Source organism: Emydura macquarii, unplaced genomic scaffold (genome assembly GCF_026122565.2).
Source record: "Emydura macquarii macquarii isolate MOO-44397 ecotype Brisbane River unplaced genomic scaffold, CSIRO-AGI_Emac_v2 contig_1551, whole genome shotgun sequence".
Taxonomy (NCBI): Eukaryota; Metazoa; Chordata; order Testudines; family Chelidae; genus Emydura; species Emydura macquarii.
In genome coordinates, this window is record NW_027131688.1 from 17,397,382 (window position 1) to 17,418,791 (window position 21,410).

General features: G+C 41.1%; 1 protein-coding gene across 1 annotated transcript in view; it reads left to right on the forward strand.

Annotated features, from left to right (window-relative positions):
* Positions 1-21,410, forward strand: part of AHNAK2 (AHNAK nucleoprotein 2) — a 64,272-nt gene that overhangs the window by 29,576 nt on the left and 13,286 nt on the right. The window contains 6 exon segments of the mRNA XM_067554954.1: positions 7,619-7,683; positions 8,514-8,609; positions 10,567-10,629; positions 15,150-15,291; positions 15,898-16,079; positions 17,032-21,410. Of these exon segments, the coding sequence (XP_067411055.1) occupies positions 10,615-10,629; positions 15,150-15,291; positions 15,898-16,079; positions 17,032-21,410 (4,718 nt within the window). The 5' untranslated portion in view covers positions 7,619-7,683; positions 8,514-8,609; positions 10,567-10,614.

The following is a 21,410-nucleotide window of genomic DNA, read 5'->3' on the forward strand; positions in this document are numbered from 1 at the left end:
TCACGCTTTTGCTCAGAAAATGGTAAGTAGGAGAGATGACGGGGTTGGTCTGTTTCTCTGTTTTTTTTTGTTTGTTTTTTTTTAATCTTTGGGCTATTTTGTTTGTGATGCTTTTTAAGCAAATTAAAAGTTCCAATTTGGGAAACTTCTGATTGTGAGAACTTTAGGCAAACCAAACCCAACGATTTAGTAGTTTAGTGGAGTATGGTGCTTAGGCTGACCAGGCGTCCCAATATTATCAGGACCGTTGTGATATTAGGGGCTTTGTCTTATATAGGCAACTATACTCCTCCCCCCTCCCCCTCCCTCCCCCCCGAAAAAAAAAAGGTCCAAATTTTTCACACATGCTACCTGGTCACACTAATGGCCATTGACTGACTGACCAAAGCTATGTTGTGATTGGCCATAGAATCTTTTGGAGGCTGTCTCAGCTATTCACCAACTCCCACAAGTGCATTCTTCAGGGATCTCACCCTTGAAACACAAACAATCCCTAAGCCCATTAAGTTAATGGGGAGGCTAATGGGGGACATAGATAATAAGGGCAGCCAATGGGAATGCTGGAGAAATGCATGGAAAGATGCAGTTAATGGGCTGGAGTAGTGAAAATCTGAAAGAGAAAAAGTAGCAAGTTTGAACTGCCCCTATCATCACCCTCACCACAAAGTGCAACGCAGCCATTTCAGGAGCCACGTGTGGGCCTTTCAGCGACTGTTAATTCACTTACTATAGTACAAACAAAAGCCCAGATTCAGCCCAGCCTGCCTATTAAAGAAGGGCTCTTAAGCATGTGTTTAAATCCCATTGACTGTAATGAAACTCAAGCACATGCTTAAAGTTCAGCATGGGCTCAAGTGTTTTCCTGACCAAACCTAGGAACTGTTTCATATTCTAAATTTAGCTTTTGTAAGAGAAAGTGAATTGAAAGTGGCTAGCAGCTGGGCTTCCAAGAGCTAGAAGGAAAAAGGAAGAGTCCAAAAAGGAAGGGATACATTAAAGGAAGAGAAAATGGGCTAGGAAAAAATAACAAACAACTCATATATTTAAAATAGCGGAGAAAAGGTGTTAGAAACATTTTCATTGTCCTCACTTGTGCTTTTAATAGACACTGCTCCTCATAGTGAAGTAATACATTGCACCGAGTGTTACAACATTGTATTTTGAAAAATATAAATATGTATAAATAAAAATATGTAGAATTATGGAGCTGTTCTCTGACAGCAATCAGCCACTCAAGTGTGTGAGTTAATAGGCACATGTCTCAGGTGACTAAAGACAGGTAGCTTTAAATGCATATGAGCTAAATCCTAATGCACGCCTTGGAATGGCTTACTGTTGTAAGGGTGAGTTTAAAACCTTCTAAGATGCTATTATACAGGTCACAGAGTCCACTTACCGCTAGTGCTGCCTCCTGTTGGTCATTCTCTGTGGTCAGGCATTGCACCCTGGTGGTGTCTTTCCCATCGTCCTCTCACCCTGCGGACCCTTCTCACGCCCAGAGCCGGAGTCTCTTCTTCATGACTCAGCCCTCTGGTGGGGTCACTGTGTGTGTTCCCCTTCTTCCGGGGCGTAAGAGTCCTTCTTGGCAAATGAGCTCAGACAGTGTTCCTGCTCACTACCCTGCCAGTGCCGCTTTGTCAATGGCTGGTAGAGGGACCCAAGTCTGCCCTCGACTCCATGTCCTGGCTCAGGGGCCGTCTCATCGTTGCTTTTTCCCCTGAGCCTTGCCTACCTCTCTAGCCCTTGCCTGGGTTTGCCAGTCCAAACTCTCCCCTCCCACAGAGTAACCGTAGGCTACTTACTTCTAGCCCCATACACACCTTCCCAGGGAGAGACTACAGACTCCTTCTCTGCAGCCCCCTTCTGTTGCCAGTTCTCTGGCTTTATACAGGCCCCTCCTATTCCTGTCCAGCTGAGCCTTGTGGCAGATTAATCAATCCCTGTTCCCTGGCTACTCCTCCAGGTGCAGTCTGGACATTTCATTGGGCCTATGTGGCCACCTTAACTCCTTCCAGCCCTGTGTGGATTGGACACCCCATCACCTCCTCCTTATACTGTGAAATTATTTATGTGCGCTGATTTACACCAGCTGAAGATAAATACAATTTATGGCTCCAATCCTGCAAAGGCTTATACAAATGCTTAAATTTAAGCATGAGAGACAAGGTGGGTGAGGTAATATCTGAGATGGGTTAGGTAACAGAAGTTGGTCGAGTAAAAGATATTAACTCGCTTGCCTTGTCTCTCTAACATTCTGGGAGTAACGTGGCTACAACAACATTGCCTACATAAATTTAAGCATGTGAGTGGATCCAGTGAAGTTACTTGACATTTATTTATATTGTACATGATTTGCAAAATTGTTGTGAAAATCTACTGACCTAGGCTCAAAAATCTGCTTACCATTATAATTTTCATTAGTGTGTTGTTATATGCTCCAAATGTGTTAGGCCCTGTACAGACATGTAGCATAGGAAGACACAATCTCAGCCCAAGAGCTTGCAATTTACGACTGCAGCCTGTAAACACAATTCACTCAAAGTTACTCACATGTGTAAGGCAGCATCCACATCAGGAAAAAAGATGTGTTCTTACCATGTGTTAGCTAGCGTGTGGTAATGAACATGTGATAAAATCATAGTGAAGAAAAAGGAGTTTGTAGTTTTCACAGGTTAACAGACTGAGGTAAATGTGAGAGGGGAGTGTAGCCTTTTTCTGCTCATATGCATTAAAACTACAACAGCCTTGACTTCAGTAGGGTTTTACCTTATGTTAGTTACCATATGCTAGCTACCACGTGGTAAGAACACACTTTTTTTCCAGGTAAAGACAAGGCTTGAGTGTTTGCATGATTCAGGCTAAGGCCTTGACAACCAACCCTTATTAAAATCCTAGTGAAGACAAGAGAGTGGAAGTTTTAAATCATGTTAGTGAGGGTTTTTACCCTGAGTAGCCATGGGCTGTTTTCACTGCTCAATAAAAGTGTGTATTTACTGTGCGATAATTACCACACAGTAGCTATACCACTGTAAAATCATAGTAGTAACAAGGCACTGTTAAACTACGGGAGGTCAGCTACACGCAGAGAGTGTAGTGTTGACCTCGCCTACCTCATTGTAAAAACTACACATGCCTTGTCTCCATTAGGATTTAATAGTGAGATAATTATCACACATTCGTTATCTTGTGGTAAAAACAGACTTCGTCAGACCAAGAGGCTGATCGTACTAACTTTTATGCACATGTGTAAATGTGTAATTGGAACTACTTAAATGAGAAAAATTACTCACATACATTAAGTGTTTTCAGGATCAGGCCCCAAAAAGGCAAGACAACAGTCCAGGGTGAGGAGAAGAGATACAACACGCAAGCAAAACAGAGAGGATGATGATTGGAACACACACAGTTCATTCAAGTTTTAAAATATACTTTTAATGACATTTTTTATGAATTTTCCTGTTTTTCTTATTTTCTTTAAAAAGTTATACAGATTATTGTAAATTAGTTTCCCAGTCTCCAAATTAAATCTAGATTTTAATTAAATGTAAATGACAAATTAAAGCGTGACTGATTTATTAGAATTAAATGACACTGTCACACTTTAATTTGTAAATTAAATGTCTCAAATGTTGCTTTTGTAGCAATTGTTATATCACTAGATCTGAACATTGAAATAATTACCCAGTTTTAAATTTTTGCATGTGTTTTTCCAAAACAGGCAAATTGAGTTGGCCACATTCGAGAGAAATCATCTGCAAAATTTATTTTAAAAAGCTAACATGATTTTGAGTCATATGATATGAATTGTTCTGTTCTATATAACTCCTACTGCCTTCTTACAAAAAATTCCCTTGTTCTGAAATCAGTCCAGTGGCTATTGGAAGTGGTTAACAGACATGAATTCCATTTTGTTTATGAAAACATTTTGGACAAAGCATTGATTGTCAAGGATTTATGAAAAGAATTAAAACCTATGAAATGTTAGCATCACTGCTATTTGGAGCATGAAAATGACATACACATGAATCACAGTTTCTTGGCAGAGTTATTTATATGCAGAAAAAAGCTTTGCTTAAGACAGAATTAATCAAAGTAGTTCTCATTTTTATAGGTTTGTTTTTAGTGTCTTGTGAAATAAGCAAAGTTCGGGCCAAATCTTGGGCCTAGTTTTACAGTGGCAGAAAGGAGCTTATTAGCCCCAGATGGCTGCATAAGGAGGCTGCACACAAGACTAACTGATCTGGAGGGCAATTGGCTTGTGATTAGGCAAAGGGAAGCAAGGACCGATTCACATTCACTCAGTGGCAGAACATGCGAAATTTCTTGAGAGGTAGGAAATTTGGGTAGGAGACCTCCCCTTACCACCACCCAAGTCATTTCTATATGGGTCAGATGGGGCTGGGTTTCCTAATTTTTTCATGAAATAAGTGTAACTAATTTTAGCGGTACTTCAAGAAGTAATTTAGTAAGAGACGCATTGGGGTGCTCACTCCCTCACTAACCAAAACTGAGGGAAAACCATACACTTGGGGATGGATTTGCGCCTTAAAACACAACTGCATTTTGGTGTATCTTTTGGTGAATCTCTAAACACCTCTGTGTTCAGAGCTAAATGAGGGTTTTGCCTGTCAGATGTATAATATCCCTGACTGAATCAGAATGATGAGTGAGATCTAGTCTGTAGGCTAGTCAGGTATTTGAAAAATACCTGTGGTTATCAGGTCCTCCCGCTCGGTTTGACCTATCCCTGGCAAAAGCAGGGACCTCCCTTTGTTTTGTCCCTGCTATAATCCATCTGATGTTTCACTCAGAGCAGCTCTACCTGCCTCTGCTTGCCCTGGAGAAGACATGAACTGAGAATTCAGTCACAGATAGTTAAAATCAGAATTAAAAATAGCAGTCGAGGTTGGGATCTTCACAGGGGCCTGCAGGAGATACATGCCCAACTCTCACTGAAACTCAGTAGGAGTGAGGTACCTAACTCCCTTCGGCCTCTTGAAAATCCCAAACTTAGTGCCTAGTAGTCATAGGGATTAGACTAGAACCGCAGGTGATTAGAAACATATAGTAGGTATACGTTTCCTTTGTTTAAAGCATTTGGTTTAATAATGTTTTGTATAGTTTCGCTGTACCTGAGTCAGAACTTCTATTGTAACTGAATGCAGTCAACTCATAGGACAAAAAAAGAAAAAAACAGGGCATGACCACCTGCACAGCTAACCAAGCCAGTCACGTACTGTTGATAGGACAATTCTGGTTTTGAAAACAGAGGGCTTGATTCCCCACTGCATTGCTCCTGTTTTATGAAGGGGTAATTTCCCTGAAATCACTGATGCTGCATTGGGGTAAAACAGGAGGAATACCAGGGTGAATCAGCCCTGCAAACTGAACAGAGATTTTTTTTCCTTTCTGTCTTCAAGTAGCAAATGACATACCTTATTGCCAACTACCCACACTCAACACTATAATTAGCCCAGCCATGGCAGGACGTCAAGTGCTACATTTTGTATGTCTGAGGAGCAAGTGAGCTAACAGACTGGAATGACATTCTATTAAGTCACTTTGCTGGCCAGCAGTGTTAGCGGGTGGGATTTTGGTTTTTGGTTTTTTTCCAGTGAAAACACAATAATACAAAAACTCCAAGAAAATAGTAAAGACTTGGGCTTATGGTAACATCCATACAACTAGACATCTGCTTTTGGATCTTTAGAACAATGAACCCAACTAAACTCTCTAGGCTCAGGCCTGAAGACATGATGTCCACAAAACTGCCATTGAATTATATGTGGGTACGAGTTGCTCTCCCCAAGGCCAACATTTTCAAATTTCACTGCCCAAATTTAGGCTCCTAAACAAACATTTAGGTATCTCAATAGAACTGTATTGATTTTCAAAGATGCTGAGCCTTTGCGATCATGGACTTCAGTGAGATTCACAATGGCTCAGCGATTTTGAAAATCAGGCCAATATAAATGATGTAGGTTCTTAAATATGCATTCCCCTGTGTTTGAAAACTTTGTCACAACTCTCTTTTGGACATTTACATTTGAAGAACTCTGTTCTGTTCATTTAAGTGAAGGTTTTAATCCTTGATCAAATTGTTTCACCGTTTCTCAGTATTATTATTTCATACTAATATTATTATCTAAATAATTTCACATGCAAAGAAAAATCAGATTAGGATAAACTAAATAAAAGAGTGCAGAGCCCCATGAAGACAGGTTAACAACATCAATAAAAAAGTCACCTTAGAAAAGGATTAGCAGTTTAGATGGTCAAACCTACACAAGTTGGGCTGGCTTATCCACACACGCTGTTTGCATTCATCAACCCATACATGGAAGATCTGAACTGGAGGTTCTTCACTCAGAGTGGTCAATAGGTTGGACCATTCTGCTTGTGGGTCTCTTTGCCATTGTCTGAACTGCTCATAATTTTCTTTGAGATTAACAGGAGAACTACTCACATGAATGACAATTACAAGATGGGTGCGAAATGTGATATAGAAAACACAAAGTAAAAAGAGAACAGGATGGGATTTGGAGAGGGGTAAGAGGAGTGACTAGACAGTATAAGAAGAAAAGGAATACTTGCTCAGAGGGGAGTATTAGTGGAACAGAGAATGTGCAGATCTATCACACTAGCATTTATAGACTTACATTTTCAAAAGTGACTAGTGATTTTGGGTGCCTCCATTTTTGGGTGTCCAACTTGAGACACCTTTTAAAGGGGCTTGATTTTCAGAAAGTGGCGACAACCCATCCTATGAAAATCAAGCTTTTTAATGATGTTTCAAGTTGAGCGCCCAAAACTGAGTCATTCAAATTCACCGGTCACTTCTGAAAATCCGGTGTCCCTGGACAAGTGATGGAAGGCCTTCAAACTTTTGAAAATTTGGTTCCATTAGACAAAGATTTTGTTTACTTTTTATTTTGTCTAAATAGGTTCAGCTATCCCTGCCATGGCTATCTTATACTGTCCAATAAAAGCTGAGTCTTTTTGGTTATCATGGCCCTACGCACTCTGCAACAAGCTGGACCTACATTCCACAGCTTGATGCTTCAGCTAAAATGATTGGTGTAAAATAGTTAACAATGCTGATATTTTAAATGTCACCATTAAGCTTCAGCATTAACACCCACTACATAAGGCAGTTCCCGCATTTCAGGAACTATTATTTCCGGCTACCCGATTGCAGGCTCAAAGAGACAGGAAAGCATACATCATACAGCAAGTCAATTGAAGCGCTTGGAACAGAACCCAGAGGTCTTGATGCTTAGCTCTTAGCTTTAGCCATTAAGCCACAACACCTCCCATTCCTTTAAAAGATTCTTGCCAGCTTTTAAATATATTTTTCCAGGTTTGGAACTTTTTTCTTCTTTTCCCTTTACAACATTTGCATCAATGGAGGCGTGACTATTTTTTGTACCTTTGGGAAGACGAGCAGGATGAAATTTGAGAAATCCTGACATAAAGATTGGATCTGAAGGGTGTCAGGTCATTCTGTGACTTTCCACAGCCATACTGCTCTGTAAACTTTATATTTGTAAACATCACTGTCTTGTGCACTGAGTTGGTGAAGCAGCACATAGGTTAATGGCTCATATGTTGTTTCAAGGTTCTGACATACAGCTGAGACCAGGGGAGCCGGAGGCTGATGCTGATGCAGAAGAAGATGATTCTGTGAGTAATGTTATCATTTACTTCTGAAACCTTGATAATTAATATTGTATTTACAATTTTGTTTTACAAAGATGTATCTATTATTATTTCTGTTTAGGAGACATCCTGACAGCTGGATCTGCCTTCTGATAAACTGATCTTCAGATATACAGAATTTGGGTGCAATGTGACTGCATTAGAGTGGGGCTCTTTGCATTAAAGGGAGGGCTTTTCCCTCTCAGAGATTTGTAACTTGCCAGTAAAAGTTACATTCCCAGGTATAGCAAATTCTTGTTTTCACAGTGGTTGAATTTTTGTTTCAAGAATGGCTTAACTTGCCCATTGCCTTGAGCTGCCTGAGAGACCGCAAAAGGAATTTTGCTGAGTCAGCCAGGATTCCTCCTAGGAACTCCTACTACCATGTGGCTCCACTGCACATCTGAGGTTACTGGGGGCATAATTTAGCTCTAAAGCAAGGGGGGAGTCGTCATAACCTCTTTTACTACTATTACTATAGTATAGTATATACATAACCACTATTACTATCTACTCTGTCTGGATTTCAAATGTATCCATAGTTAAGACAGACATTGTGAAAGCATTATTTCTGTTCCCAAGAACTATATCCTCTGTTGTCTAGATCACATTCTTAAATGGTAATTAGGTTTGATGTTTGCCCCAGAAAAGAAATAACGAATGGCTATTCTGCAGCCACTGTTACAGATGTTGGACTTGCACCAAGAAAGGAATTTTACATTGTATTTGTTGCCTAAGTAGAAAAGTCATTCCAAGCAATAGGGATTACTGTGGTTTAATGATGACCAATATTTCCCATCATTTCTTTCCTTCAGGTCAATGAAGTGACGATAGAAAACATACGACCGAGGCCACAAGGCTCCTCTCCAGTTTATGACTACTCCATAGAAGAAGAATATTTAAAAAAAAAGGCAAGACATACATAAGGTTTTTATGTTACCCCTGATTCATTTTTGGCCAAATTCTCATTTCTTTGGGGTTATTAGCAAAAATTCCATTGATTTCTGTAGGACAAGAATTTGGATACGTATGGAAAAGTACTTTGAAATCTACATCCTCACCTTTTCAATCCTTTCATAGCCATTTTAGTTTACGAAATAGTGCGTATTACTTGTATTTATGGGCAGGAGTGTTTCAGGATTAATCTAACATTTCACTGTGAAGAAAAAGCACGATCAGTAATATACACATTCAATTTAAAAAAAATCTTTCCTGATTGGAGGTGGGGTGGAGAATATCAGGAAACAACTTTCCGGAATATATAACCTGTACAAAAAAAATGTCTAAGAAGATCAAGTTTACATAATACAGTCTTTGAAATGATCTATAGTTAATTAAAGGGTAAAGATTTAACTAGTTCAATGCTGTAAGAGTGTAACTTTCCACTGAAGAAACCCCTCATGGCCTCCCTCTCTTACCTCGGACAAATGGCTGTTTAGATGCTCCATCTCTTCTTGTAACTCAGCCCTCTGGCTGGAGAATACGTAGTCCCACCCTTTTTGGGGTAATCCAAGAGTCCAACAAACAACAGTTCACCAACCTCATGTTGGGTTTTCAACCCAACTCCAGACTCACTGAGGTCCGGGCGATTTCCACACACCTTCATCGACCTTCCCTCACTTCTGGCTTCCAGTCCATGGACCCTTTAATAAACAGCAAAGGCCTGTCTACACAGACCCCTTGGTGCCTCCCTGGACCACTTTCTACCTCCACCTGTCTTCAGCCTTTCCCACAGCATTGTCCCAGCCTTGTCTATCAGCATCTTTCTCCCTCTTGACCCCTTTCACAGCTTCGCTGCAGAGCTTTAGCACTTTCTGCCACCCAAGTGGCTTTGCTGGAGGAGAGTTTCTCTACTCCCCTGGCACAGCAATCCCTGATCCTGTGGGAGTTTTCCTGCCCCTCCACTAGCAAACAGAATCCTGGGCAACTTACTTCCTCCATCTTTCCTTCACAAGTGCCTTGCAATCCCAGTTGCAGGCCAGCCTACCTTCCTTCAGGGAGGCTCTGTCTGCCAGCAAGCCAACACAGCTATCTGGATGCAGCCAGCCTTCTATCCCTGAATCAGAGCCAGAGAGATCTGCTCTCATTCCTGGTCAGTAGTACCCAGCTGAGCTTTTAGCTCCTCCCTGTAAGCTTGACAGCTACTGCAGGTATAGTGGAGCGGAGGTGATTGAGCCCACAGGCTCTCATTAAACCCTTCTTTCTCCATGTGGGGTTTGTACACCCAGTCAGTGGGTTGCTCTCTGTCCAGGGTTTCCTAGGACTGCCCCTTTTTTGAGTTAGCTAGTCCAGACAAAATGGTTCAGCTAGCCCATTTTTTTGTACCTCAAGATATGCATGTTCAGATGAGCACGAGCAATCCACAACGTGACTGACATACAGTTTATTCTGGGGAAAATGTGCCATTGGCAAATTCTTTTCAGTTTCACCTAAATGTTTCGGTCGGAAAAAAAATTCTGTAAAATGATTTTTCATTTTGAAATGCCTTTTAATTTTATTTACATTATTTTAAAATGTTAAAAAATACTAAAAATCCAAATAAAACATCATGTGTCAAATGAAACATTTTAATTGAGCTGAATTTTTTTTTTTTTAACTTTTTGAGTGACCAAAAATTCAAAAGATTTTGTTTCCACTTCAAACTGCAACTATTTTTTTTTAATCGCCAGCAAATCGAACAATCTCTGCAGCTCTTATCATGTGGTTAAATCCACACACACCAAACTGAAAATTAACTCTTACAGTGTGAATTACAGTGTGAATTATGAATTTTAGCTCTCGCCAAAACAAGGCAAAGACCATATAATCTGTGTTAACTTTACAATTCTACCTGAGCCAAACATTAAATAATTGCAATTGCTTTTCCAGCTACAAGAAGATACAGAGAAGGAAAAATATTCTACAGACAAACACAAAATGAGTTACTCACAGGTGAGTTTAAAAGGAACCAAAATTTTGCAAGTGTGCTTTACACATAAAGCAAATTTTGTTAGAAAGTGCAAATTTGGCCGGAGTGAATAAAGGCCAATGGATTCAGCTGAGTTTCAGCAATGTACTTGATAAATAAGATATATTTCATATTACTATTTAATTAATATGTAAACGTTATGTTTAAAAATAAGATTATTGTATACGTTTGTGTACTGTGTGAGCCACAAGAAATTGCTGCATCATGTGAATGTATGCACCATTCATTTTTTCCCCTTCCCGATGGAAACCTTATAATAAGGTAAAGCTCCTACCTTAACGGGGTGGGGGTAGAGCGAGAAGCCGCACTTGCATGGTACATCTCTGCAGACACCCAAGAATTTTTCTAGTTAGGCTCATTGTTTTCTACAGTATAAAAGCTTCACAAGCGAGCGTGACAGCAGGGCACAATCCAGACTAATGAGTAGCGGCGTCACCCGTGCCCTGCAACCTTGGGTGCCTTACAATGCCTTGCTAATGTAGCTCCCACCAGGGCTGGTCCCAAACAGTCTTCCAGCATGCAAGCCACACCCTGAGTGTCTGCCTGTAACTGCAGCCTGCCAACCACATGTGTGTTACATTCTGGCTCTGACCAGCCTTGGTTATACTGCAAGGTGACCCCAAGACACCTCCAGTCTTAGATTTCCCCCCCACAAATGTATGTCCTTTACCCAGCCTATGCCCAGTGCTCTTCTGGACCATAGAAATTATATTAAGTCCATTATTCCTTTCTGAGAATTATATGCACATAACTTGTTACCCCAAATGGAGTTACGCAGACACTTATATTTAAACACACTGGATTAGATAAAACAATTAAATAAGTTTATTAACCACTAAGGGATAGATTTATAGTACACCTAATGAGTCAGAAATGGTTACAAGAAAAATAAAGATAAGGCATTTACTAATAGCTCAGCAAAGTATATCAGAGTCCAGCAAATCACCACATGATTTCAGCAGTGTTACTAACCAAACCCTCCCAGAGTCCAACTAATGCTTTCTTGTCACTTCAGGTGCAGTGAATGCAATGGGTAGGGAGAGGGTGGGTGCCTTGGGGTGTTTGGCCCTCCTTTTTATATGGCCCTCCTCTCCTGAAAAACAATTCCAGCTGGGCTCTAGGACACAAAGAATCTAATGAGGTTCAACAAAGAAAAGTGCAAGTCCTGCACTTAGGACGGAAGAATCCCATGCACAGCTATAGACTGGGGACCGACGAGCTGGGCAGCAGCTCTGCAAAAAAGGACCTGGGGGTAACAGTGGATAAAAAGCTGGATATGAGTCAGTAGTGTGCCCTGGTTGTCAAGAAGGCTAATAGCATATTGGGCTGCATTAGGAGGGGCATTGCCAGCAGGTCGCGAGAAGTGATTATTCCCCTCTATTCGGCATTGGTGAGGCCGCATTTAGAATATTGTGTCCAGTTTTGGGCCCCCCACTACAAAAAGGATGTGGACAAGTTGGAGAGAGTCCAGCGGAGGGCAACAAAAATGATTAGGGGGCTGGAGCACAGGACTTATGAGGAGAGGCTGAGGGAACTGGGCTTGTTTAGTCTGCAAAAGAGAAGAATGAGGGGGGATTTGATAGCAGCCTTTAATTACCTGAAAGGGGGTTCCAGGGAGGATGGGGCTAGGCTGTTCTCAGTGGTGGCAGATGACAGAACAAGGAGCAACGGTCTCAAGTTGCAGGGCAGGAGGTCTAGGTTGGACATTAGGAAAAAGTTTTTTACTAGGAGGGTGGTGAAGCACTGGAATGGGTTACCTAGGGAGGTGGTGGAATCTCCATCCTTAGAGGTTTTTAAGCTGAGGCTTGACAAAGCCCTGGCTGGGATGATACAGCTGAGGTTAGTCCTGCTTTGAGCAGGGGGTTGGACTACATGACCTCCTGAGGTCCCTTCCAACTCTAATATTCTATGATTCTATGATTCTATGTGAAAGGATGTTCCCTGCTGGTTTTTTCACTTGTTTGAACTTCCTTCGTCTTTCCTTCCTGCTTGATGACTCTGTTTACTGCTTACATACAAATTAAGCAGAGCACACATTCCTTCGTTTAGGACAGACCTGTTTTCCTGTCTCTATTTGGGCAGGGCTTGGGGGTTTGGAACATGTGTTGATAACACCGTACAGGGAAAGCTTACAAACGTCATATACAGTGTTGCCACATATATTTTATCAAGATAATACTGGTCAGCAAATTATGAGTTTTCAAATGATACCTTACAAGGCATACTGTGGACAAAGGTTATTACAGTAGTGTGTAGGGTGCGACTACCAGTGAGTCTGTGTGGTGATGAACAAACAGAACAAAGATGAGAAAACGAGACTACAACAACACTGAAAATGACTTTATATTTTGAAAAGCATCTAATCCCATCTCTGCCATGTGACAGCTGACACCTGCTTTCTGATGTGTTCTCTAATCCTTGCTGGGAATAGAGGTGCACACTCTTCTGCATTACTACTGTCTTTTATTTGCTCCACTGAGCTCAGGATTGCCATGTTCTGAGAACAGTGAGTGGTCTCCAATATTTCTGATAGGTTGCTGCCATACAGAGCCATAAAAAGGTCAGTTTTCTTGGTATGGCTGTTGTCAGACCCTACCATTATTTTATCTATTTTGTGGGAGTTTAATATACTGCCTTTGTAGGGTAAGAGTCTACATTTTTATACACTCAAAACTCACGCTGGTGCAACTCATCAGCTGACATAAATCATTTACACTAGTCAAGGATCTGGCACATTCAAGGACATTCAAGGGCCAAAAACTGACAATGGAAGAGCGGCATGTGCAATAAAAGAAGGATTAGTTTATTAATTAATATAATTTTTATCCATTGCTCACTTCTGACTAATTATAGTGAGTAGCCAACACAATCTGATGTCAGCTACATTCCTGAAACATTCCTATACATTTATTATTTATAGTATCATTTTACCTAGGAGCCCTAGTCATGAACCAGGACCCCACTGCGCTAGGTGCTGTACAGATACAGAACAAAAAACTATTTCCTTAGTCACAAAGACGCCAAGAGCAAAAAAACTGTGGAGAAGGCCAGAAGTCCTGCCAAGAGGTGCAAGGAAAGCAGGAAGATAGACCCTCAGGGGGCTGGGCCCAATTTGGGACTGAGGCGAATTAAATTAACTTTAAAGAGAGGCCCCAGCCCTTTCTTCCTAAGGCTCTGTCTTCCTGCTCCCCAGCACCCTTTGCCTGAAGTTTGGCCTTCTACAAAGGCCTTTCCAGCTGGTGTCTTCCCCTGTCAACTCAGGCACCTTCTTAATCCCTGCAACATCTGCAGGCATCTTCCAATAGCCACCTGCAGTTGTCTCTCCTTTTATAAGGACCAGGTGCCTGCCCTTAATCCCTACTGGGCAGCAGGCAATGAGTCCAGGGTACCTGGACTCACTCTCTCTTAAAGGGGCCAGTCACGTTGTGTCAGGGTGTTTTAAGAAGGAATGTGAAGAAAAGCAGTGAAGTGGCTTTGCAGATGTTTATGGGGAGTTCCTCACAAGCACAAGGGACAGCATGGGAGAAAGCACATAGGAGCTTGTTTGAAAATTTGACAAATGAGCAATGGAAGCTGCCATTACATGTCTCCATGTAAACTTGCTTTTTTTCCCTTTAAGTAGTTTTGATTGTTTGTCACTGCCTCTGATGTTTTCTCATTCACAGTCATATTATTGCGCAAGGCTACACAATTGAGCCTTGCATTGCATCACCGGCCAAACAGCCAGTTGTGACAATTCCCCTTTGCCTGAATGGGAAGTCACTGAGACCCATTATTTCCTGGTGACTAATTTCTACTCCAAGGCCAGAAAGCAGCCTTTCAATATAAATATATTATTCCTTAAATATTACCTGTATATACAACTCACGATGATTATGAACCTCGATAAGTTATGAGCTTTCTGTAAATACCTTCCATGTTACTCTTTATGGATAAATATCCTGTAAAACATGCTTAGTGTAGTGAGTTTGTCAACTCTGAGGTGAGAGTTGTTTGCAAAGAACAGGGGACTCTTTACCAAGAGGTTTCTATGTCACGCAGGCCTTTTGGTTAGTAGATGCCTGAGGGAATTATAACCCATGTGGCACTACAGCTTCTAAGTGAAAATGTGGTTATCAAAACTAGATTAATCAAATAACATTAGCAGGAACTAGCATGTGTACCATAGTTCTCTGCAGAGTGTATAGATAGGACTTGATCCTGCCAGGTGCTGAGCAACCTGGCCCCAATCCAGCACAACATTTAAGCATGTGCTTAACTTTAAGTATTTGCACCATCCCATTGGAATGGAGTCAAAGTGTTCAGCACTTTGCCCATACTGCCCATATAAATTCACATTTTTAAGCAATCTTTCTTGAGTGAGCTATGGTAAGTATGTCTGAAGATGCTCATTTTGTGTGAGAGAGGAAGCTTTTAGTATAGTCTCAAGTGGTCTGTATGAATTAACAATGAATTTTAACATGACATCTTTCTGGGCATCTAGGAGTCTATGGAGGTGACCTTGAAAACAGAAGTGGAATCTGGTGCTAGCGGTTTTAGTGTGACTGGTGGAGGAAATGAAGGAATATTTGTAAAACAAGTGCTCAAAGGATCCCCTGCTTCAAAACTATTCAATTTGAGAGAAGGTACAGTCTGATATTCTGGATTTTTAAAAACACAACTGTCTAGAAATTTGATGTAAAATAATATCCCAAAGTTTTTACACACACACACACAAAATCATATTTTCAGATACTAGCAAAAATAGTCCCTAGCCCTGCAAACACGAAGACACATGTTTAATTTTACTTCCATGAGCAGTTTGCAGGATCAGTGCCTTAAGTAATAATGAAATATGGATTCCCCAGAAATCATGGAGTACACTAATCTTCACTAGAACTAGTCAGTACATTTTTTTAAAATAGAAATATAATAAAAAAGGATATTAATTCATTAAATTTCAAAGGTAAAAGTAACTACCTATTATATCTGTGAAGAATCTAGCCCAGTATGCGGTAAACCTTTTATGAACTGTTATGTATGTGAATACACAATAATAAAGTACATAATAGTATTTAAATGAATAAAACTTCAAAGCATAAATATTAAAACAAATCATGATATGCTTTATATAATCATCTTATGTTTATGACCGTTTATGTTTATATGATCATCAAGAACAATGTGATTTGAAAAACCACATCATAGAGCAAACTGATATCTTAAAATAAAATGTATGGTACCATTTGCAGGTGATCAGCTATTAAGTGCCACAATATTTTTTGATAATATCAAATATGAAGATGCACTCAAGATTCTACAATATTCCGAGCCATACAAAGTACAATTCAGCCTCAAAAGAAAACTTGCTGTGAAAGAAGAGGTAGAAAAAACACATTCTACAGCACAACACAAGAAGGAGAAATTAAGTCAGGTAAAGTTATTTCTTTATCATGGTAGAAATAATGGGAAAATACTACAAACGTACATTATATAGTAACATTGAAGATGGGAAAATACAGGCCCTCGTCCTGCAAACACACACGTGCTTCACTTTACTACCTATATGGTACTTTTGGACAAAATCTGCAGTTCTCACTCAGGGTGAAATCCAGTCCCATGCAGAGAGCCAGTACAAAAACTATGCACCTCTTCAGTCCAAACTGAGCCCTGTGTACAAGGGTGTATTTCAGTTTAGTCCTTAATCAAGCTAAACTGCATTGAATATGATGGTAGTTTTCTTGAAGGGAGGACCCACAGCTTGACCCAGCTTCCATTGCATTGAATGGGAACAGGAACAGGTCCAGAGTGAAAAAGGATTTATTGCTTCAGCTATAAACTAGTGATAGAAAAAACACAAAATCATCAAATGTAAGGACACATTTTTAGAATATAAGTTTAATCACAATGTTTCCTAGTTCAATAAGGCACCCTAGCGGTCTGAGCCTGCTTCAGATGAAGTCAATATTAGCACTGGTTGGAATTTTTCAACATACAAAATGTTAACGAAAAGTTAGCTGTTCTTTTGACCACCTGTAGTCAATATTGGTTTAGTCGTTAACATCTATAGCAACAAAATCTAATCATGGGTCTCTATCTGACTAAAATATATCTTATTTCTCAAATTGTAAATTGAATAATCTCTGAATAATATATATTTAGGAGCTGCCATTGATTGCAAGCCAGCATATTATATATAGAATCTAGACTTTGATAGTTATACCTAATAAATTAGAATAATAATTTTATTTCATGTCCGTTTTGACTGTACTGCATCCTCAATTTTTAGTGTGTTTATATGTCCAAAAGTAGCTGATTTTAAACAAAACCAGATGAACATTATACATATTTCTATCAATATTTACAAAAACCAACCTCTTCTTCAGGAAAAAGAGCTTAATGAAAAAATGCCTGGAACAACACTGGAAATGTCAGAACAGATTATTTCAGAAGACAAAGAAAAGGAAATTGTAAAACAAAGGGTGGGAAGAACAAAACGACCCAAAAAAGAGAGATTGTCATGGCCCAAATTGCAGTCAATTAAAAATAAAAAGATTTTGGGGCACAGAAGATCTCATAGTACATCAGATGCATCTGAGCATACAATACAAGATATTTCCCCAACAGACACTGACACTGAGTCTCAATTACAACAAGAAGAATTCTATACTATAGAGAAAAAAGGAAGTCAAAAGAAACTGAAGTTCCCTAATATTGGATTCAAGATGCATAGAACAAAACCAGAAACAGAAGAGAAGCAGAAATCAGAAATAAAAACCGCTTTACCAACAAAAAGGGATGACATACCAAAAGAAGATATCAGCATGGAAACTCCAGATATACTAACTGTAGAATATTCCAGATCTACAGCTTATGAAACAAAAGCAGGTGAAATGCAACACGGTGTCAAAAAAGATTTAAAAGAGATGAAAAATGGCTTACCAATACAAACAAAAAGTTACCCTGAAGTTGAAATTAGCACTAAAAAACAAAAAGAACAGCTACCAAAATTTCAACCTGCTACCACAAAACCAGAAGAACCACTTGTAACAAAACCTACATCAGAAATACACACGCCTGGTCTCAAAGACACACAAACCAAAAAAATACAACAGGTTCTGCCCAGGACCCGAAAAAAGAAACAAAAAGGTTCATCAGAACAAAAATCCACTAAAATTGCCCTGCAACATCCAGGAGAAGACCTAACAAATATAGAAATAAGGGATCAACTGGAACACAGTTATGTCCAAATAAAGGGTCTAGAAATAAGAACAACAAACGAAGAAATCAAAAAACAAAAACAGGAAACAAAAACAAAAGAAGAACATGAACAGAATCAGACTCAAATAGATATAAAAAGAGAGAAGTTTGGAATTTCAATCACTAAGTTAAAGGGGCAAGAAAGTGAAATAACTTTCAACGAACTGGAAAAAGATATACCCAAAACGACAAAGAGAACAGAAGGAACTGAAATTGATATGGAGACTACAAAAGTACCACTGAAAACTGATATTCCTAATGCCAAGAAACAAATCTCGGACTGGAAAATGCAAACAACATCAGTCAAAATGACCGAAATGCCTAAAGCTGACGTTCAAGCACCAAAGGTGGACATCAGCCTCCCGTCAGTGGACGTCACCCTGCCAAAGGGCCAGGTGGAGATTCAAGGCCCAGAAACAACAGCTCAAGTGGTCAAGATAGAAGGTGAAATAAAAGCCACAGGGAAAGAGGCGAAAGAAAAAGAAAGTAAGTTCAAAATGCCAAAATTCAGTTTCCCTTCATTTGGATGGTCCACCACAAAAGAGACCAGTGGTGGAGTAGCAGAGGTTGAAGCAAGCCTCAAAGAGCCCCAAGTGTCTATGCCATCAGTTAGGGCAGAAGGAGGCATAACAGTGTCAGGACCTGAAATCCAGGCTCCAAGTGTTGAACTTGAAATTGGGACTTCTGCAGGAAAAGATGGCGAGAAGGGGAAAATTAAAATGCCTGACGTTAAGCTGCCAAGTGTGAAGCTTCCCAAAGTCAAAGCTCCCCAGGTACAGGTCAGCCTTCCAAAGGTGGAGGGAGAGATTGCCCTTCCCAAACCAGCAGCTGAAATAAAGGAGGGTGGATTGGAAGTAAAAGGTCCCGACATGGAAAGCGGTATTGAAGTTGAGACAGGCAAAGCAGAGGCAACAGGGATGAAAATACACATGCCAAAAGTCAAGATGCCTAGCATGAGATTTTCTAAACCAGAAATCAAAGCTCCCAAAATAGACGCGGATGTTAGTTTACCCAAAGTCGATGTCACGCTTCCCACGTGTGATGTCAGTCTTCAAGAAGCTGACCTGAAAGCACCCGCTGTGGTGGGAGGGGTCAGCATCTCAGCACCCGGCGTCAAGATTCCCACAACAGAAGGCTCCATTCAGCTGAAGAGTCCAGGGATAGAAGCTATGGCACCATCAGCTGAAATTGCGGTGGAAGGGCTTGAGCTGAAAGCTGCCGGAGTGGAAGGGAAAATTAAGATGCCAAAATTTGAAAAGCCAAAATTTGGAGTTACACTTCCAAAAGGCAAAGTGCCAGAAGGCGAGATCAGCTTACCCAAAATGGAAGCTGATATTCCCAAGACACAAGTCGAGGCCCAAGTAGCTGGAATAGGTTTGAAAACTCCCAAACTAGAAGTGGAAGTTGATGTTCCTGAAGCAGAGACTCAGGTTTCCGGGTGGAAAATGCAAATGCCATCAGTCAAAATGCCCAAAATGCCTAAAGCTGACGTTCAAGCACCAAAGGTGGACATCAGCCTCCCGTCAGTGGACGTCACCCTGCCAAAGGGCCAGATGGAGATCCAAGGCCCAGAAACAACAGCTCAAGTGGTCAAGATGGAAGGTGAAATAAAAGCCACAGGAAAAGAGGCGAAAGAAAAAGAAAGTAAGTTCAGTATGCCAAAGTTCGGTTTCCCTTCATTTGGATGGTCCACCACAAAAGAGACCAGTGGTGGAGTAGCAGAGGTTGAAGCAAGCCTCAAAGAGCCCCAAGTGACTATGCCATCAGTTAGGGCAGAAGGAGGCATAACAGTGTCAGGACCTGAAATCCAGGCTCCAAGTGTTGAACTTGAAATTGGGACTTCTGCAGGAAAAGATGGCGAGAAGGGGAAAATTAAAATGCCTGACGTTAAGCTGCCAAGTGTGAAGCTTCCCAAAGTCAAGGCTCCCCAGGTACAGGTCAGCCTTCCAAAGGTGGAGGGAGAGATTGCCCTTCCCAAACCAGCAGCTGAAATAAAGGAGGGTGGATTGGAAGTAAAAGGTCCCGACATGGAAAGCAGTATTGAAGTTGAGACAGGCAAAGCAGAGGCAACAGGGATGAAAATACACATGCCAAAAGTCAAGATGCCTAGCATGAGATTTTCTAAACCAGAAATCAAAGCTCCCAAAATAGACGCGGATGTTAGTTTACCCAAAGTCGATGTCACGCTTCCCACGTGTGATGTCAGTCTTCAAGAAGCTGACCTGAAAGCACCCGCTGTGGTGGGAGGGGTCAGCATCTCAGCACCCGGCGTCAAGATTCCCACAACAGAAGGCTCCATTCAGCTGAAGAGTCCAGGGATAGAAGCTATGGCACCATCAGCTGAAATTGCGGTGGAAGGGCTTGAGCTGAAAGCTGCCGGAGTGGAAGGGAAAATTAAGATGCCAAAATTTGAAAAGCCAAAATTTGGAGTTACACTTCCAAAAGGCAAAGTGCCAGAAGGCGAGATCAGCTTACCCAAAATGGAAGCTGATATTCCCAAGACACAAGTCGAGGCCCAAGTAGCTGGAATAGGTTTGAAAACTCCCAAACTAGAAGTGGAAGTTGATGTTCCTGAAGCAGAGACTCAGGTTTCCGGGTGGAAAATGCAAATGCCATCAGTCAAAATGCCCAAAATGCCTAAAGCTGACGTTCAAGCACCAAAGGTGGACATCAGCCTCCCGTCAGTGGACGTCACCCTGCCAAAGGGCCAGATGGAGATCCAAGGCCCAGAAACAACAGCTCAAGTGGTCAAGATGGAAGGTGAAATAAAAGCCACAGGAAAAGAGGCGAAAGAAAAAGAAAGTAAGTTCAGTATGCCAAAGTTCGGTTTCCCTTCATTTGGATGGTCCACCACAAAAGAGACCAGTGGTGGAGTAGCAGAGGTTGAAGCAAGCCTCAAAGAGCCCCAAGTGACTATGCCATCAGTTAGGGCAGAAGGAGGCATAACAGTGTCAGGACCTGAAATCCAGGCTCCAAGTGTTGAACTTGAAATTGGGACTTCTGCAGGAAAAGATGGCGAGAAGGGGAAAATTAAAATGCCTGACGTTAAGCTGCCAAGTGTGAAGCTTCCCAAAGTCAAGGCTCCCCAGGTACAGGTCAGCCTTCCAAAGGTGGAGGGAGAGATTGCCCTTCCCAAACCAGCAGCTGAAATAAAGGAGGGTGGATTGGAAGTAAAAGGTCCCGACATGGAAAGCGGTATTGAAGTTGAGACAGGCAAAGCAGAGGCAACAGGGATGAAAATACACATGCCAAAAGTCAAGATGCCTAGCATGAGATTTTCTAAACCAGAAATCAAAGCTCCCAAAATAGACGCGGATGTTAGTTTACCCAAAGTCGATGTCACGCTTCCCACGTGTGATGTCAGTCTTCAAGAAGCTGACCTGAAAGCACCCGCTGTGGTGGGAGGGGTCAGCATCTCAGCACCCGGCGTCAAGATTCCCACAACAGAAGGCTCCATTCAGCTGAAGAGTCCAGGGATAGAAGCTATGGCACCATCAGCTGAAAT